We start from the raw sequence: 19,402 nt of genomic DNA on the forward strand, positions 1-19,402 counted from the left end.
TTTATGATTATGTGATTTTAATTGTTAATGTGCATAACTGTAATCCCAGTTTTCAGAAGTGTACAGTATATTTACCATGTTAAAGTAAGCAAAGTTGTGCGGAAAAACACGTCGACCGCTGCTGCTGCTGTGCCGTTGCCAGGGAGAAATATTATAATGAGTCAAAGATGTGGGAGGGGAGTACCTGGGATGAGGGTGAAAATAATTTGCATACTCATTTGCATTAAACCGGGGGCGCAATTGAGGACATAGTGGTACTGCAACTAAAACAGCTTCAGAAGTACAAAAATAAATGTCATGGACTGATTATATCAGCGTGGTGATTGAGGCTCAAACCATTAGAAATAAGCTTGAGGGACATATACAATATGATATTAAGTATTAAAAACAAATTTAAAATGCATGTTACTTGCGCTTTAAGTGTGTCGATTGTTGAATACTAGGTGTATATGGCACAAGGTGAGCTTGGTATACTATACAACAAGATGCACATGTGGGGGGACATGAAACATATTGTATACCTGGCCTATGGTGAACTGATATCCTGGTGTCCTGGTGAATGTCTGGTGAATACCCCACATTCACAAACACACATCCACTGCCCAGAAGAAGGCTTATGCTACATTGCCCGTGTGCATTAAGGCTATGGGACTGTTGTCTTCGGTAACTACATGGCCATTGTCAAGTATTTACAGTGTAATTAACTGGTAACTACCTAGTAAATGCCTATCATTTTCTGGTAATTAAATAAAAATTCAAAAATCACATTACTATGTAATTACCTGGTTATTACTGTACTGTAAAAGAAAGGGTTACCTGTCTTCCTGCCCTCGCATGAAATGCAGACCAGCCTCTCCTCTGTTGTGAAAATATAAAGAGGCGGGATTGTATTATTAGAAAGCCTACTTTCCATAGTGGACGCACACTGAGCCAGGAAAATATTTTATTTTCCACCGGAAAAAATCATACTTCTGTCCGTCCTTCTTTGTCTGTAAACGTTTCTGCAAGCGACGTGGAACTGATCTGCAATTACAGTACCACACCACACCACAACTATTTAAGCTACGTTGACAAATGCAAAACTAGTTTAGCTTGTAGAACTTCTTGTCTCCTCATGTGTGAGAAGACATGCTCTCCTCCTGGCTATAAGAGCAGGCGAGTCATCTAAAGCTAATTGGTGTAAAAACAGGGAAGAACACATGCAGCTTCTCAGTGTTGTTGTGTTGTTGTTGTTTGGTGTGTTTATTGTCGTTAGTTTGGTAGTCAAACTTAATTAGCATATATTAGCTTTTGTGTTTTAATTTAATTTCAACACTTTTATTTCTTCCAGCTCAATCGGATTGAGCAGCCTCGTCTGTCCTACCAGGTGGAGCAGCCTCGTCTATCCTACCAGGTGAGAGCTGTTGAAACTAGACTCTAAGTACAATTTTTGCCTTTGAGATGTAGTGGAGTAGAAGTATAAAGTATAAACTTGAGAGTGCATGTACTTCTACTAATCTTTACATCACTGATTTCAGTGTGTGTACTCTTCTCATCTGTGCGAGATACACCACAATAGCATTCTAGTACCCCATAATAATAGGCTAGCCTAGTGCTGATGTTGTCTTGTGCATGCCATTTTTATATTGCCAATAAGCACATCCACCAGTAGATGGCGGTGTTGGTATACAAAACACTGCTACCCATCAGGTATGCTTCAGTGGTGTGTAGACTGTTTTGTTGTTTTCACGCTTTGTATTAGGCTTATATAGTTATACATTCACTTGTACTTTTATTGTGAGCGCGTAAAAAAATAAATAATTCAAAAATAAAATAAACCAGCAGAACATAGAATTACATGGTACTGTAGTATCCTTCATTTCTATCTTATTTTTTATACCATTGCTGCTAAATGATATAAAACTGGAAACAATTTGAAGAGACAGACAGACAGACAGACAGAGACGCACACACACAGAGAGAGAGAGTAATAAGAGAGAGATTAAATGAGGTACAACTGTGCAGTCCTTGAGCCAGACTTTTTAGTTTTTAATTAATGTGAGATTGAAGAACAATAGAAGAGGGCTGGTGGAGACAACAAAGCATACTCTCTCCCCATGCCTTCAGCCTGGTGGAGACAACAAAACATACTCTCTCCCCATGCCTTCGGCCTGGTGGAGACAACAAAACATACTCTCTCCCCATGCCTTCGGCCTGGTGGAGACAACAAAACATACTCTCTCCCCATGCCTTCGGCCTGGTGGAGACAATTATCCACCAAGTGAAGTGGATCACAGTATGACCTCCTCCTACACATGTTTGAACTGAAACACATCAAACCAAGCCAGACAACACAGGAGTCTTAACGCTTTGAGCCCACTGTTTTATTTTATACATCTGGTCACAGAAAAGGATCAATTTCTCACACACACACACACACACACACACACACACACACACACTCACTCACGCATGCTCGCGCACACACACTCGCACACAAAGAAAATCATTGGAACAAACCCAGTTGTGCTATTTTGTCCTTTGTTCTAGATTCGATTCATCTCCACTTTTTTAATATAACTTAAAAAATAATTTAAATAACATCGATTTTCATGGGCACTTTATAGAGATGAAACAAAAACAATAAAATAATAGTAATGGCCGATTGATGCGTCAGTGGTTTCTTTCCCCCCGACCCCCCTTTCTTCATCGTCTCCTTCATCTTCCTCCTCGTTCTGAGCACAAGACAGTCGTTTATGATTCATACTTAGAGTTATTGTCAAAGTGTCCTTGAGCAAGACACTGAACCCCTAATTGTTCCTGATGTGCAGGTTGGTGCCTTGCATGGTTTCCTCCGCCATCGGTGTGTGAATGGGTGAATGTAATGCACAATCTATGTGAAGTGCTTTGGATAAAAGAGCTATGCACCATTTACCATTTACTTAGTTGTGTGACATGGTGCACAACCACGTGTATAAACCGTGGCATTTAAATATGCTTTGAATGGTTCTCCCAGCGGAAGGAGTCGTTGCGCAGGACTTTAGCCAGCTTCTGGTTGAAGGGCGCGTAGAAGTCCCTCAGGATCTCCTTGGTGATGGGCAGCATGGGGCCCAGGTTCTTGTCGGCCGGTCGCCTGGTGTTGGAGGCCGGGCTGTGAGTGATCTCTGCCTCCTTCTGCTCCGTTACTGGCCCTGTCGAACACAAACAAACAAACAAACAATAAATTATTCCACCTTCTTTGAATGTTATCAACCCATAATAGATTATAATCCTCAAGACCATGCAATGGATCAAGTAGGCTGTACTGGAGCCTACTTTCCTAATCCTGCGATAGGAAACAAAGAGGTGAATTTACTGCCACCGAAGCGAAAACATCGCGAAACTGCCGCTACACAACAACTTCGCTTTATGTTTACTTCCTTGGCCGGTTAAGACTGAGGTTAGGGATAGAGTTAGGGTTAGATTCAGGGCTAGGGTTAGTAATAGTCGGACAGCCTTGATAAGGAACCTACTGGTTGTTATGGGTTGATAACATTCGAACAAGCTAATTATTCTGCTCTGTCACTGGCCCTGGAGTGTAGAACAACAGACAAACAATTTCATATTTGTTGCTGTCGAACGGAAACATATGTCCAACAACGGTTACTTTTCAGGAAATGAAAAAAAAAATGTAGTTATTGTTTAGTAACGCTCTTAATACTTTTCATTGTTTCAATACTTAACATTTTAAAAAGAGGCTGTAAAACAACCAAAAGACACTAGGTTGGTTGCTGGACAAAAGGTGCCAACAATATAAAATAAAAAAGAGTCCAAAGTGATGCTCCCAAATGTAAACTCACAGACACACTTTCACTTAGAAAAAGTGCTATTGGCTGTTTTCGCTACTTCTGCGCGACACTCATCTAAATCTGGGTACATTTTGGCACATAATGACATGGCCGGTAATTGGGACTCCCATGTAGAAAGGTTGTTAAAGCTGCCATCTGGAACCTTTTTTTTAATGAATAAAACATTAACCAATCTGTTAGTTAGGTAAAGTTAGCTTAAGTTGTGGCAAATCTGCAAAATCACAGAAAGATTTGTTCCAACCCAACTCCCTTGGGAAAACTTTGTGACAGCTGCTGAAAGTTTACCATTATCTATTCTATATTGGAGAAGTTGTACCCAACACATGGCAAGAAACCCAAAGCCACAACAGCTACGTCGCTATTGCAACACCCACAACACCATCTTACACACTACACCCACACACACTCACACGGCAGTGACGTCACACACTTACCTTCGCAGTGTTCGGGACCTATCTCCTCCTATCGCGCCGAACGCCAAAACTCGACACCACCCGCCAAACACTGGCACTGCCACCAAAAATGCCTCCCTTCCACACTCACGCCGCCAATGCATTTGTTTACTACAAACATTATCGCCCGAAGCATCCACACCCCCGGAACACTGTTGCCCTTTCACCACGCTAAATTCGCCAGGTCTATGCAAGTGAGCACAAATTACATGTGAGAAAATGCATTCACAAGCCCACAAATACCATTCAAATGCCATTCAACACACACTACGACTCGCTTACAATTCGCCAACCTGGCAACTACTACCCCGTCTTTTAAGCCACTCCCCTGTGCTGCTCTGATAGTCTCCCTGACAGTCCTGTCCGCAGGAGAATAAAACAAGGAAGGAGAGGAATCTTCGCCTCACGATTTTGCTTATTCCTTCTAAATCACTGTATATAAAATATCGCTTACTCAGCGAATGTCTTAGTTACGTTAACATTGTTCTTCCACAGAACTTGGTTTGTTCCAAACTATTACAATTACACCGTTCGAATTCGCCATTTCGCCTGCCGAGTACTTTTCATTGCGCACACACACACGCACACGCGCACACACACACACACACACACACACAGGAATAGCCGTGCAGCCTATACACAGCGCCAGCGAGACAGGACGTTATAATCTTGAGTTTCATTAAATAACTGTCTTTCTCCGCACGCGCACGTGCGCACACAACATTATTCAACTGAAATGCGTAACGCCAATATTGGGCTAATATAGGTAATATGCTACCAATATGTGGGTAGCCTACAGCCAGGGATTTACCCACGGAATGAATATATATATATAATCATCTATACCAGGGCTGCCCACACTTTTTTTTACTTCAGAGCTACTTTCAAAACGACCAGCAAAATAAAACTATCATCCCATTGGTTTTTATTTTTGGTATTTGACTTTGCTACTGATGATTGTACGCAACAACAAGTATTGCAATGTGTGTTTGAGCTGACAGGCCCTTTTTGATGTCAATCAATCAAGTCATCTCAGGTCATCTCAAGCGGCAGATGCAAAAATCGTTTTTTATATTAAAATTATATATATTTTTAGGGCCACGTCATGTGGTCTACCTGCAAAGCCTTTGTGATCTGTAGATCCTGATCTACCTTTTGGGCACCGCTTAACGTCAGATCAGCCGTTTTGTCGGTCAGCGCCAAAAATGCTCCCCGACAGCATAATCGGAGCAAATACCGGGCAGTGTGTATGAGCCATAGTGTTGACTACACTACACTAATAAGGACACATAATAATAACTAATAACCCATCCGTTACTACATGTGGAGTCAACTCCCGCAATTTCCTTCTTCCCATAGTGCGCGGCAAGGTAATGGTCTGGGATGAGCGGCCACGAAGCGGCCGCGAAATTCTAGTCAACCAATATAAGGCAAAAATAATCATTATACTTTAAGTAGCATGTGACAACTAGGGGGTTTTCAAGATTCTGAATCCATTGCAAGCATTAGTTTTGCACAAAAAAACACTCCTTTGACTACAAATGCCCATAGCCGTCATCACAAATGTGATGAGGTCAGCACATTTGGGCACATTTGGGTAAGTGGCTATGGCCAAATTTAGCCCAAGGAGTATTTTCGTGCAAAACTCATGTTTAGAATGGATTCGGCATCATGAAAACCCCCTAGTTTGACATGAAATTTGGAATTCTTTGCCTTATATTGGTAGATAATGGTACCCCAACTTTCAGCAGCTGTCACAAAGTTTCCCATGGGAAGCATGCCTAGAAGCTCTAGGCATGGGTGTTGTGAGTGAGGAGGCTTCATGACTGCTTAATAGAATTTCCTTACTGCCATTTATTGACTTTACACATGCGAGCACATGATGTGCAAAGTACACACACACACACACACACACACACACACACACACACACACACACACACACACACACACACACACACACACACACAGGCTCCAGAGACATCCCACCCCTTCATTCTGCTTTGTGTACTCTCTATTTATTTATATATTTCGTCATACAAAGGTGGGCTATGGGAAATAGACCACATAGCCTACTACAAATAATATTAATAATCTTTTTCTTTTCTTTTTTTTACATTTTCACCCATAATGATCATTCCAGAGCTGGTCCATGGATATATAGATCAGAATAAGTGCAACAGCCTGTTCAATAATACACTGCATCAGCATCTGTTCACTTCCAATTCATTTCAGATAATCACACTTCAACTACGGAGTGAACGGCTGTCACAGCAGGCAGAGGGCACTGCCAACATACACACACACGCGCGCGCGCACACAAACACGTGCGGGATCGACCAAAAAGCCCCTTGCGATCGGCCGATCGATTGTAAAGACATGGCTGCCCACCCCTGATGTAATTCTCTCTCTCTCTCTCTAGACCCTAACTAAAAGCTATTTCCTTCACTAGTTTAGGCGGAACCTTTTCTGCTGAGACAGGCCAAAGTGTGCAGAGGAGGTTAGGGAGAGTGGCTTTTGAGTGCAGACTAAGCGACTTTTCTAGGTTCACAGGATGGCACATGGGTTAAACACTAAAGACAGCTTAATGGTTTGCCAATAATTGATCTGCTTTGGGAGCTGAAAGATTCAGATCATGCTCCTTGATAGCCTAAGGGGACAGCAGCGAAACAAATCATTACAACTCATTCATTGTATTCCTCTGCTATTGGAGCAGTCGTATATACATAGACAGACTAGGGGCATTATTGCCTACGCCTGTTACTACCTGCCTGGCCTCATATTGATCGGTGCGCCTACAGAATGACTGCTAGTGTAACTGGACTCTTAACCACAGTCTCCTGCATAGGAAGCAAAACTTCTACGGCACATACAAAGTAGAATCATTCGTCAAAGGAGATGAATTCGTTCATTCATTTACCAGGGACAATTAGTCAATATTTCTGTTTCCACATCAGTGTAACTGTGCCAATTAGGCTTCTGGTCTAATATCAATTGTATAGTGCAGATCTGACTGACTGGCCCGTGAAAGGTTACTTGGAAATTAGAAAATAAAACTTACTTTCTAATTCTACCATATGTCAGATGCAACATATGGACTAACTATTTATTAACTGAAGTCAGCGGTAATAATAATAATCTTACCAATGCCGTTTACTGCTTTATATATAGAAATTAAATTAAGATTATGCAGAATTGAGTTCAGCCATTTGTTTGAGAAAAATAGTGTGCAGTATGTGAAAATGTCCATGTTGCCTTCATCGCATGGTCCAGATAATAACATACTGGTGATTATCGGTTGAATGTTTTGCACACTCACCCAGGTTCAGGAAATTGAAGACTTTGTGCATTGTGTATTTCCTGTTGGAGGCGTGGTCTTCCAGGCGCAGCACCAGAATCTGATCCCTGCTAAAGACCGTCAGCCAGTCCATTATGTACACAATGTACAGGCCAACCTGCAGTCTGACCTGCAGACACATAATAAGAGAATCAATATGAGATACTACATTAATGTCCAGGAAATGTTCTCCCTAGCGCAAAGAAAGACACAAGTACAAATTCAATACATGCATGGCTAACACCATTCTAACCACTTAAACCCAATAAACTTTGTTGTATGACATTGTGAGCTTGTATATCTGCTATTTTCTCTATTTTTGAAAAATGTGAACATTGTTGCAAACCTATATTGTTCACCTATTATGATTTGCACAAAATAGGGACACCAGGTTGGGGGAGAGAGCAGTTTCAATAGCCGTATCATTCATCTCCACACAGTGCAATCGGGTCAATCTTAATCAGAAAGTGTAAAGAGTGGATCTTTCGAGGTCCCGATCCTGGCTGTAAGAAAGCTGAAATAGATCTCAGGCTTTGAGCATGGTGCCCCTGAGCAAGGCAACCCCCGCGTTGGCAGACTTGATTCTACATTTTCCAATTTCATTCTAAATTAACCATTGATCTTTGCCATGTCATTTGGAGACCTGATTGTCTATAAGACTGAGGTATTATGAGAATCTGGGCTGTTGGAATGGCTTTTATAGATTTCTCTATAAGCTGCGTATAGCGCATGAGCACCGAGACGCCCGCAGCCTCTGCAGAGAGACTGGAGTGTAATTGACTGTAATTAGGATGAAACACAGCGTGTTGGGCCTTTTCTTTGTAGCCTCTCTCCGCTGTTTTGGCTTAAACTAAAAGCTACGAGACAGCTAAACGAGCTCTCCCTTTTTGCCGTATAACAATATGGCACAACACTATTAAGGCCAATCATGCATCTCTTTCACCGCTGTCTATTTGTCTTTGTTCGACCTCGCCTCTCATCTTCCTATTAAAACTTCCACGGAGGGTGCGCGGGCATTAGACGCAGCTCCGCAGACGGGCTGTAATGCATCTCATATGGTCTAATAAGTCAGGGAAGATATTAGTGAATGGACAATTAAGTCAGGAAGGGAGAATGAGCAGCATACTCCCGGAGGGACAATAAACATCCTCGCTGGCAGGCGGAGAGGGCCAGCAGAGAGGAGGATTGCCTGGAAGAGGAGGAGGAGGAGATGGTGGTGGGAGTGGGGGGGGGGGGGGTGGTTGGCACCTTCCTCCCTTCTATCCTCGCTCAGCCACTTTGCCTAAGGACAACTGTGGAAAGCGTTGGCCTAAGGCCCAGATACTGACTGGTACTGAGTGTGGGACTGTGTCTGCGTGCGACTGAGTGAGAATGACCATGAGAAGCAAGTCTCCATACCGCTCATGCTTGCATGAGCTTTCTTGCTTTCTTGTGCAAAGAGTGGCTCTGGGGTACTGTGTGACTGTGATTTTAACAGAGCGGCCAACTCTTTTCATAGAGTACAAGCTTTAGCGTGCGGCCGTGCGCTAACAAAGACAGGGGTTTTCACTCTGTCCTCCTCTTCCATCTGACTCTCTCTCTCTGTCTGTGTGCTTAAGCACTACTTGATGAACGGTGGGCCTATGCAGCTTTGTGAGACAAAAGCAAGAGGGTGGGTGCACTCACTGGCATGGCATTGTTGAGAGTAGTGTTGTACACACAGGAGCGCATGGTGTACTCCGTGAGGCATCCCTCGAACAGCTGCAGAGATTCCGACACCTTCTCGTGGAAATCCTCTGCAGACTTGTTGGCAATGCCGAAGTATAGGTAATCAGAGTAGAGCCTGCAAGACAGCAAAGGGTTCTGTGTTGTTAAAAGCCCACAGGATTAGTTGTTGCACAACGCCATCTAGTCGCAACTGAACTGTGTCAAATCCTACTTAGAGTATAATTCTTTGTGCTTGTTTTCATTTGTGTGGATACGAGGTGGGCGAGGCTTGCCATGTGGTGTAATAGCACGCCAGATAAACTAATTTAAATTAAATTTTTGTGTGTGATGATGATCTGTGACTGGATTCCAACATCAGAAATTTCTCTGATGTTGTTAAACCTGTCAAGTGTTTCAAGGAGGAGAAAATAAACACTCAGATTAAATCTCAGATGTTATTTCAGATATCACTAATCCTCTCTCAGATCAATATCCTAGTTGGATGCGGGTTATGTTTTCACACTGTCTGTCACTGAGCCAAATGACTAGGATTTTCATGACATTAAGTGGAGTTCTTCAGCATCTTCTTCATGTCCCGAAGACATTAATTATTTTTTTAAGATTTCTAATTGGACTTTCATTAATTCTTTTTTAAAGATTTCTATTGGGGCTTTCATGCCTTTATTGATAAGACAGTAGACTAACAGGAAATGTGGAGAGAGATGGGGAGTGGCCATAGAAGTTGCTCAGTGGCGTTTTGAAGCACCCGGAAGACTGCCGGAAGTACCATTATAACTCAATGGCGAGCGGAAGAGCAGCCAGGACCTCAAAATTGACACACGTTACGCACATGTCACTGAACGTCAGTCCACCTCCATGAACGTGCTGCAGTTCCACTTTTCGCCAGTAGGTAGTGGCAGCTTCAACGTTGGATAGCCTTACTGGGGGCTTGGGAGTGACACGCAGCAAAGGTCGTTGCGATTTACAAGCTCATAAAACAAGCGATGTGAGCTCGACTATTTTCACCATTAAAGTCACAATCGAGGTCAAGGTAAAAAGTAATAATAATAATTTGTCATATTTAAGGGGTAAATGGCATATCTCGACTGTATGATTGTTGACTGTATATTGGTGTAGAATAGATATGCGCTATTATCAGTGCAAACCTTTTAGTTCAGATAACATAGTATTTGATTCAGAACTGATTGTATGAAATAGATATTGTTGAAATGCAAACATGCAAGAGATTGTAAAACAAAAAGTGCCTCAGCTGTAAACAAGTCAAGTAATAAACACTGCACAGTTAAACTAATTGAGCATACAATTCATTCCTCTAGAATTCTTCTGTTGGGCTTGGTTGCACATATTGCCATTTGACAAAGGCAATTAAGGAGCGCATGTTCAGACATTCACCGTTGTAACGAATCAAGATTGGGCTGCAAATGAATGCCCGTTTAAGGGAATCCCTTGCTGGCTTTCGCAATATAAGCCACCCCACGGCCACGCACACATGCACTCACAGAGTCTATTGAGGCTTTACTATGGCACCATAGAAGAATGGTTCTGAGAATGGCTAATAACAGTTTCAATTGCCTTTCCATCTGCTCACAGGTTGGCACGAAACCATTTATTAAATTGTGCCCATTCTTGTATTTTTGGCAGTTTCCTAACCATGTTCAACATGGCCGAAGTGTGCCCGTGGAAGGGCTTAATAATGCTATTCATAGAAAACTATTCATAGAAATAAAAACATCAGCTTCTCAGTGTCACCATATAATTTCTTTTGTGTAAAGTGTCTCTCTATCTGTTATATTTAATTCAAAAGAAAATGTTGTGCACATCCAAAAAGTCTGCACAGCAGAAATGTATTCACATTTTCACAAACAAGGCCCAGTTCACAAACACTGAATTGGGCCTCATTGTCTGATTTTTTTGAACAAACTAATCAAATGTTGCAATTAATATTGCCAATGATTGGCAAAGCTAGCCCCAATCCACAACGGAAATAAGGGCTTTCTTGTATATCCTCCATCCATGTGATATCTTTGTGTAGGCCGCTACTGTATGTTTGTGGAAGTGCTATTGTGCTCAATCAATCGGGCGCCCCTGGCCTAGGGGTCCAGGTGCATGCCACCTAATATGTGGCATGCACCTGTCAGACATATAATAGGCTCTAGTCTAGCCTGACAGCACGTTGTGTGTACGAGTCTAGTTCATGACGTCGACGACCTTTGCTGCATGTCTCTCCCCTTCTCTCTCTCCCTCTTTCCTGTCGATCTTCACTTATCTATCAATATAGGCAGAATAGCAAAAAAGAATAATAAAAAAATCAATCAAAATTGTATGGGAGAGGTGCCAAGCGAGCATGCTAGATTTGGAAATAACTCGGTTTTGGGTGATTTGGTCAAGAAGACATGATACATACTTAATTTAACGTTATGTGCCCCAATCATGTTTGCTTCAAGCAGAGCAAAGAAAAACTGAAACTGAAAAAAGTCAAGAGAGGCATCAAGACTTTTCAGCCAATTGCTGATTGCTTTTTGCCATCTCATCGGGATTGTCACACACGCACAGGTCTCTTACCTGGGGCTAATTTTTTTATTCAGAAAACACAGGTTTAAGAAAAAAGGAAAACTGGCATGGTCTGCCGCCTTTCAGATACACAGGTTGGTTGTGTAGCTGTGTGTAATCCCACTTGTCATTACCTTTCAGTTTTATGCACAATTGAATGTCAACTTGTGTAGCTAATGACCTATAATACACTTTTGTTTTGTTTATTCCTTTCGGCATTTGCTTTATTTCAGATCAGGTCAGAGAGATAGAGAAAATCTAATTGTCTCAAACACACTGGTGTCTGGTATACTGTAGGTAAATAATTCTCTGGAATGCTCTGTCCAAAAACCTATCTACAATACATAACAAAATTACTTTCAAAAAATATATCAAGAGATACCTTGCCAATCTGTGATTTGTGTATTTGTTTACTGCGAGATTTGTATTCTTTTTTTTGGTGTTATTGTTCTTGTTGTTTTATTTTAATTTGTATTCTTAGTTTGTATTTGCTTTATAATCAGGACCCCAGGAAGACTAGAGGCTTCATGCATGTGCTCTAACGGGGGATCCTTTAATAAACATAAACATAAACGATAGGAAGATAAGAAAGCAACAGTCCAGACTAGATGTGGCCTGGAGTCTATAATAACTCTGGCCCTGCTGCACTCACAGGGAGCATAATGGGTTGTTGTTGTTGTACTAACTGGCTGAGCCACCAGTCCCTGTAGCTTTTTGAAGGGCTTTTCTATTACTGCTGATTCCAGGTCCACTGTAGTGGAAACTGGAAAGCCCCAATAATAACCCTTCACACAACTCCCCACAGTGGAGTCAGTCTCTATGGCCTCGGATTGTGGTTGTTAGGCCTCAGATTAAGTGGACTATGACCATACAGTAGTCTTATGGTCATAGTCTGCAGGTCATCTGGGTGTGGACATGCAGTGAAAGAGATGCAGTGGTGTAAAGTAACTAATTACATTTACTTAAGTACTGTACGTAGTTGTAGTTGAGTATTTCCAATTTGCAATAATAATAAAGGTTCATACAATACTTTTATTTTTACGCACTACCACTACATCTCAGAGGTAGATTTTACTCCACTACACTGCATGCAATTATTTGAAAACTTTAGTTACTAAAGTTACTTTGTAGATTTTGATTGGTATTACAAAACAATCGATCTACAAGGTCACAATCAAAGATCTGCTATATTCAAAAGATTGATACCAATACTGTTGTACTTTAAGTACGTTTTGAATTCCGGACTTTTACTTCTATTAGTATTTCTACTTTCTAGTATTGATACTTTTACCCATTAAATACAAGAAACCCTTTGGTGTTTTTACCCTTCAGGACGGGAACCCCTTTTGGGGTTTTTGTTTTTCACTATAGTTTTTAGAATCGGCCTCAGTCCTAAAAAGTAAAACATTTCAGTACTTTTACACCACTGGAGAGATGGCAGAATTATATAGCCTGGCATGGCCAGACAATATCACTGCGTACATATTAGTCTGGAACTTCGGTGTGGAAGATACATTTTCGATGGGCGGTTACAAACAGATTCCAATGTCACAGCGAAAAAGTATTGCTTTTGAATAGTTGTCACCCACAACTCTTGGGTGAGCGAAATGTAATTCAAACTGAGGAGTGCCAGACCTTTTATTTTCCTGTGGCAGATTTGTCTGGTTTCCAGGCTAAGAATTATAAGGGATAAGAGATTTTCCTCTAACCTCTCCACCGGGTCCCTGAGCATGACGATGAACCTGGCGTCAGGCTGCAGGGCGTGCACAAAGTCCTGGATGAGGAACGGGGGCTCCCCCTCGGTCGTGTTGTCATAGAAATAGACCCAGGCGTTGTTGTCCCACATGGTGGAGGCACTGGCTTCTCCTGGGAATGCGCACGCACGTACACACACACACACACACACACACACACACACACACACACACACACACACACACACACACATACACACACGTGTCAAGGTCTCTGCAGGCGGGGCACATACGTTGGTCCGACATACTAACAGTCTGACATGCAACAGTCCGACAACATGCGTTGTGTGGCTGGTTAAGACTCACCCGTGGCTCCTGACATGTGTTGCCGGTTAAGTATACCCGTGGCTCCTCGCATGCATTGTCGGATAAAACTCACCTGTGGCTTCCATGTGATATTAGGGTTTAGGTCGGACCAAACACATGCACCCTGTGCAGGCATACGTGTTCATAATTATTATGTATTCATTTAACAACGATGCATTCTCGCCCCCCACACTCTGCTTGATTTGGAAAACACGGCATTTTTAGCTCGCCACTGTGAAAGCCTCTGGAATGCAAACAGGAACGTGGGTGGGATACACGCCACGTACTGTAAAAGGAAGAGGATAGGCTCCGTGGCAGGGACGACGCTGATCAGAGGTCGTTTGAACACAACTTTTGGGAGGAAGACAAAACGGTAAACGCCCAGAGGCTGTGAGTCAAATTATGGAAGGGGACTGCGGCCGTGTCCATCATGCTTTTATAGCCTGTAATGAGTCAAAGGAGGTCATTTCTCAAACGACTTGAGAGTTGAGAGCAGAACATTTCCAGACAGAGAGAGGAATGCTATCCAAGACTCATTAGGGCTGCGTCTGCCTTCATTATCCTCCCATCTCTGAAGTGGTGCTGTGATGTATTAGGGATGAAAGGCCAACAACAAGCCTTATCGGTCCCCCAGTTCCTTTGAGAAAAGGGGTCGCATACCTTTCTGTGACAATGTGGCGAGGAACACAGGATCGCCACTGTTGCCGTTATGTGAAGCCAAACAATATCGCGCTCAATATGAATGTCTGCCGTGGGGCCCCTGTGGGGCCTGTTTCTGTGATCACGTCTATTTTGCACGCCTCTGTGTCCATTAACAAGACTCCACGGGGACAGGCTGTAATAGGGCAAAACAAATGGCAGGGCCAGCCAGGCCGGCGTGCCTCTGGCATTTCCCACCGACTCGGTTCTTGGCTGGTCGTTTGAAAGCCAAGGATTCTGGCCATAGGCCGGCACCTTGCTGGGCTCTCCCAGGGCACGGTGTGAATACTAAGAGGGGCTTTGGCACACTCCCCTCTGCTCACATGGATTATTTATTTAAAGAGGGGAAACAAAAACAAGGCGGTGTGCTAAGCCACGCTCAATGCACCGGCTCCGTCCAACGTGAAAAGGCGACTGTTGCAAGCTCTAAATCACTTTTGTTCTCTTTCTCTCTCTCTTCCTCCCTCCCTCCCTCTCTCCAGCCAGGCAATTCTTCAATATTGTGTTTTTCGGATGAAGGCAAAGGAGACAGATGGAAGGACAGCGGGGGCTGAGAGGAGCAGGATATGAAGATACAGGAAGGAGGTTTGTGAGACTTCTCCGCCCCATCACGGATATTATTGCTGTCCGAAATGCAAAAACAATGCTTCCATTATTCGCTGCAGTGGAGTGGATAAGTGGTTGAGAGTGAGGTCCAGTATCTATAAGGCTTTTATGAAGCTGCCTTCAGTTCTATTTAGACTACTAATAGAGCTAAGATTAAAGAGATATTATGCACAATGGCTCAAAATGTTAGTCACCACGTGGCAGGATACTGGGAAAATGTCAGTTCCTCACCCTCTATATCGTGAGCTTATGGTCCAGTTCTGATGGAGCACGTCAAAACTATTTAACTCAATTCACGCCAGCATTAATTAATCCCTCGATAGCGTACTGCCAAGGTTTTATCGGGCGTAACACTTACTTTGATGAGCCAAATATCCGTAATTGCATGTTACAATGACAAACTGCTATGTGTGGTCTCATACCCGGATGTTGTTGTGTCGGTCGGTGGTGGAAAGAGTTGGTAATCAAATGGACCCTTATAGATCTTTTACTCTTGTGTAAAATGAAATGGACCCATAAGGGTCCATTTGGTTTCATGTGAAGTTTACTTAGTTTTCAGTTTTTATATGAAAAAGGTTGAAAACCACTGATTTAGGCCATCCTTATAACACCACAAGGAGATTTACCTATGATGATGTTACGCTGGCTGGAGGCTCCACTGGAGTTAGCGTTCAGGTGGTCCTGGATTTGGTAAGCTGCCAGGTCAAATAAATCCAGGTAGTCTTCCACTGGATAGCGATCGTGGAAGCCTTCGCTAAGACGGATGATACCTACAAGAACATGGAGAGAACACTATGATTCTGTACTGCAAATGCATACTGCAATATGCATGTCTTATGCCTAGTCCAAACTCTAACCCTAGAAATGATCCATTTTAAATACATTTTAGATATATGCGACCATTCAAAATATATGTTTCTGGGTGTGGAATGTACATAGAGCTTCATTGATCCCACATGGGGAATTCAGTATGACACATACATAGGAGTGAACCGGTATTAATAATGTATTAATTAGGATTAAAGTACAAAAGACAAAGGAGATTTGGGGTCTAAGAGCTGAGAGCCAGCTCTTAGACCGCCCAAGATTTACATGTTGTATGTGCTATTAACAGGTATAATTATAACTGTGTACAGTACGTGCCGTGAACGTGAAAACATTTAGGAATGTAGTGCATAAACCTGGCTAGCAGCATGTCATTTGTTCCCTGTTTTTTGTTTGGTTATTTTAGTTGTTGTTCCACCTAGCCCCGTCTCCTGATTTACTGTCTATCTGCAGAATAATCTCCCTTAAAACGCGTCAATATAAGTTCTAAGTTACAGCTGATAGCTGAAAGCCTCTTGCGCTGCCGAAAGCTGCTCTATTATTCATGAGTCCAAATTACTGTTTCAGTTAAAGGGTGAAAACAAAAGCCGTGCCTGTAGTTATTGGGAATGGTATTGAGGCGTTGCACTGCTGCGGAAGGCTGCCAGTGAAAGAACAAAAAGCGAAGAGAATGTTTGCCTGCTTTGCAGCCTGAACCCTCTGGGTGCGTCTAATAATGAACTGAACTCTATAATCCAATCCAAATAAGCGCGTCTCTGGGAAAGCGGCCTAGGCCAGCACTGCAGCGTCAGAGCATGCATGCCAAGGTGAGGTTTGGGTGGGTTATTTATTTATTTTGTCTCTGGGCTAATTTATTGCATCAGGTTTTTACGGCGTACTGTTGCTCTGCAAGAGTCTAGCGGACTTCTATAACAGTGTCTGTGTGTCTGGGGATAATCTCGCAAACCCCCAGACCGATCCGCGCCACATTTCTTCTGCAAACTGCCACACAAGTATCTCCACTAATACTTTTCATAATCGATGCTAATGTGGCTCCGATGAGGCTGAAACCTAATCCTAAACTTTGTCTTTAGAGTCATACGTCATGTGTATAAATGTATAAGCACGTGACATAGACAACTGATGTAATAGATGACTGACATCACAGGCTTGTCACATGAAGTCCGAGATCCCCATTGGAGCCACGCCGTACCCACATGGATTCCAAGATCCACACGAGCGACTGTGACACTTTTCAATTAGGCTTCACTCCCGACAACTTTACACTTACAACCTGGTCTCCTTCTCTGATGACCACACTCCTTTCAACATCACAGACGGGCAGGAAGAGAGGAGCGCATGAGAACCCCCACACATTCACCGTTCCCAGAAAGGGAGCTGGAGAGAGAGGGAGCAGGGCCAAACCATCAAAGGCCCACTGTGTGTACCTGACTTTCTAGCTCAAAAACATCCAGTTTCTGAGTTTATCTCTGAATTAGGCTGGATGACAAATTCCTGCCTGTCAAGGCTGCATGAAAGCCAGCTGTGTGCAGTGTGAGGTAGTGTGTTGGCACTAGGCTAGGTCCCTCTGATAACTCCACTCTGAAACCAGACAGCAGTTTGATGGAGGCCAATAAAGCGGCTTTGAAACCATTAATGGTCTTCAAGTAGAAGACATTCCAAAGGAAAGCCAAGAATAACGATTTCTCTTAAATTAAAAAGGTGTTAAGTTAACTATGGAGTAGTCCCCTCGTAAAGCAAAGAGATTTGCTATCAAGTCGAGTAATCACTCTGTTGCTCTCTAAAATGTGCATAACAGTCATTATTAAGTAAGTTCTTTTTTAAGCATGTTTTCGTTGGAAAGGATAGAGTCGAGGGTCTGTTATAGTGAAATATATATTTAAAAAAAGATGATCAGATTCAATGGTTGATTGATTGATCTATTCTGAAGAGAATGATTATCTATTGGGTCTAAAAAGTAAAAGGTCAAGGCCATTAGCAAAATATCTTGACACTATAGAGCAAGACGCTTAACCCCTAATTGCTCCCGATGAGCAGGTTGGTGCCTTGCATGATTTCCTTTGCTCTCCGTGTATGAATACTGTATGTGTGCGAAGGGTGAATGTAAAAGTCTATGTAAAAGGCCATGGATAAAGGCACTATATACACACACCATTTAGATTGCAGAATTTTCATGAGACTTGACGCTATGAGGACATGTGTAACCTTTGAGTCAAGAAGGTTGAAGAACAAGATAATAATTCAGGGCAGTGTCAAAAGTATTCTCATGCATTCTGCAGAACACAATCTTTCAACTTAGAAACACTCAACTCAGTATTTTAAAAGAACGTGATTGAAAAGCATTTCTCCTGGCAACACCATGGATAGCCATGGACAGAAGTGATTACCTTGAGGAGGACACAAACAGTTGTAACAAAACAATTTTGAGACTCAACACTGTGCGGCAGCAAAGTGAAAACAGGAAATGTGGGCACCATTTCATTTCGGTATATGATCCGGGAGGGAGCGGATGATATCGTTTCGTCATGTTGTAGTATTGTTTTGTAGTCGACAGGCAGGAACAACAGGCGGCAACTTCCTTTTCCCTCAAACCGATTTTTCTCAATAAAGGCTACAGGCTACGAGAGCTTTTATTGAGAAAAATCGGTTTGAGGGAAAAGGAAGTGTTGTTCCTGCCTGTCGACTACAAAACAATACTACAACATGACTTAACGATATCATCCGCTCCCGACAGGATCATACAGACTTTTGAAACAGAGACCAGGCTTTCCTCCGAGGTGGTGGAAGGCGAGGTTAGGAAATGTGCACTGATTAAATGTGTGCATGAATGAAGAGGCTTGGGAAGACGTGAGGCCTCATTCATGTGTTTCAAGTGGTGTTCACCACAGCATCAACACAGTGTGTCACAAACAATAGTGAAATATGTGCTGCACATGTGCAATAGACACATGCTTAATGAGCCGCACTCACTATGTGCACAACTCTGTATCTACGAGATAGGGACCTACGTAGCTTTCACAAAAGGCAGCTAATGATGACGGAAAAAATCATGCAGAGGCGGAAACAAAACCAAGACGATTAGCATTCAAAGTGGGAAATACCCACAGCATTGAACCTTGTTAACACCCAATTAAAGCTGTAAAAGTGAAGCTAAACAATTAACTCTTAGGTAGAACATAATTAGCATTTTTAAGTTGATTATTCGCCTGCACAGTGCGAGGCAGCAGGCCGTGGCAGTATAAAACCTTTGGTTTAAAGGGGAATACCAACTCATTTTCAACATTGCACTATTTCATTAATATTAATATAAAAACGTCCCCCCCCCTTCTGTAGGCTAAA

General features: G+C 42.6%; 1 protein-coding gene across 1 annotated transcript in view; it reads right to left on the reverse strand.

Annotated features, from left to right (window-relative positions):
• Positions 1–2,345: 2,345 nt before the first annotated feature.
• Positions 2,346–19,402, reverse strand: part of LOC310874026 (carbohydrate sulfotransferase 15-like) — a 54,333-nt gene continuing 37,276 nt past the window's right edge. Inside the window, exons 4-8 of the mRNA XM_083786687.1 lie at positions 15,865–16,008; positions 13,583–13,739; positions 9,282–9,438; positions 7,599–7,746; positions 2,346–3,170 (exon numbers count right to left, since the gene is read on the reverse strand). Coding sequence (XP_083642813.1) covers positions 2,968–3,170; positions 7,599–7,746; positions 9,282–9,438; positions 13,583–13,739; positions 15,865–16,008 — 809 coding nt within the window. The 3' untranslated portion in view covers positions 2,346–2,967. The remainder of the gene's footprint in view (positions 3,171–7,598; positions 7,747–9,281; positions 9,439–13,582; positions 13,740–15,864; positions 16,009–19,402) is intronic.

The sequence above is a fragment of the Protomyctophum parallelum genome (genome assembly GCF_964188405.1).
Source record: "Protomyctophum parallelum genome assembly, chromosome: 17".
Lineage (NCBI taxonomy): Eukaryota > Metazoa > Chordata > Actinopteri > Myctophiformes > Myctophidae > Protomyctophum > Protomyctophum parallelum.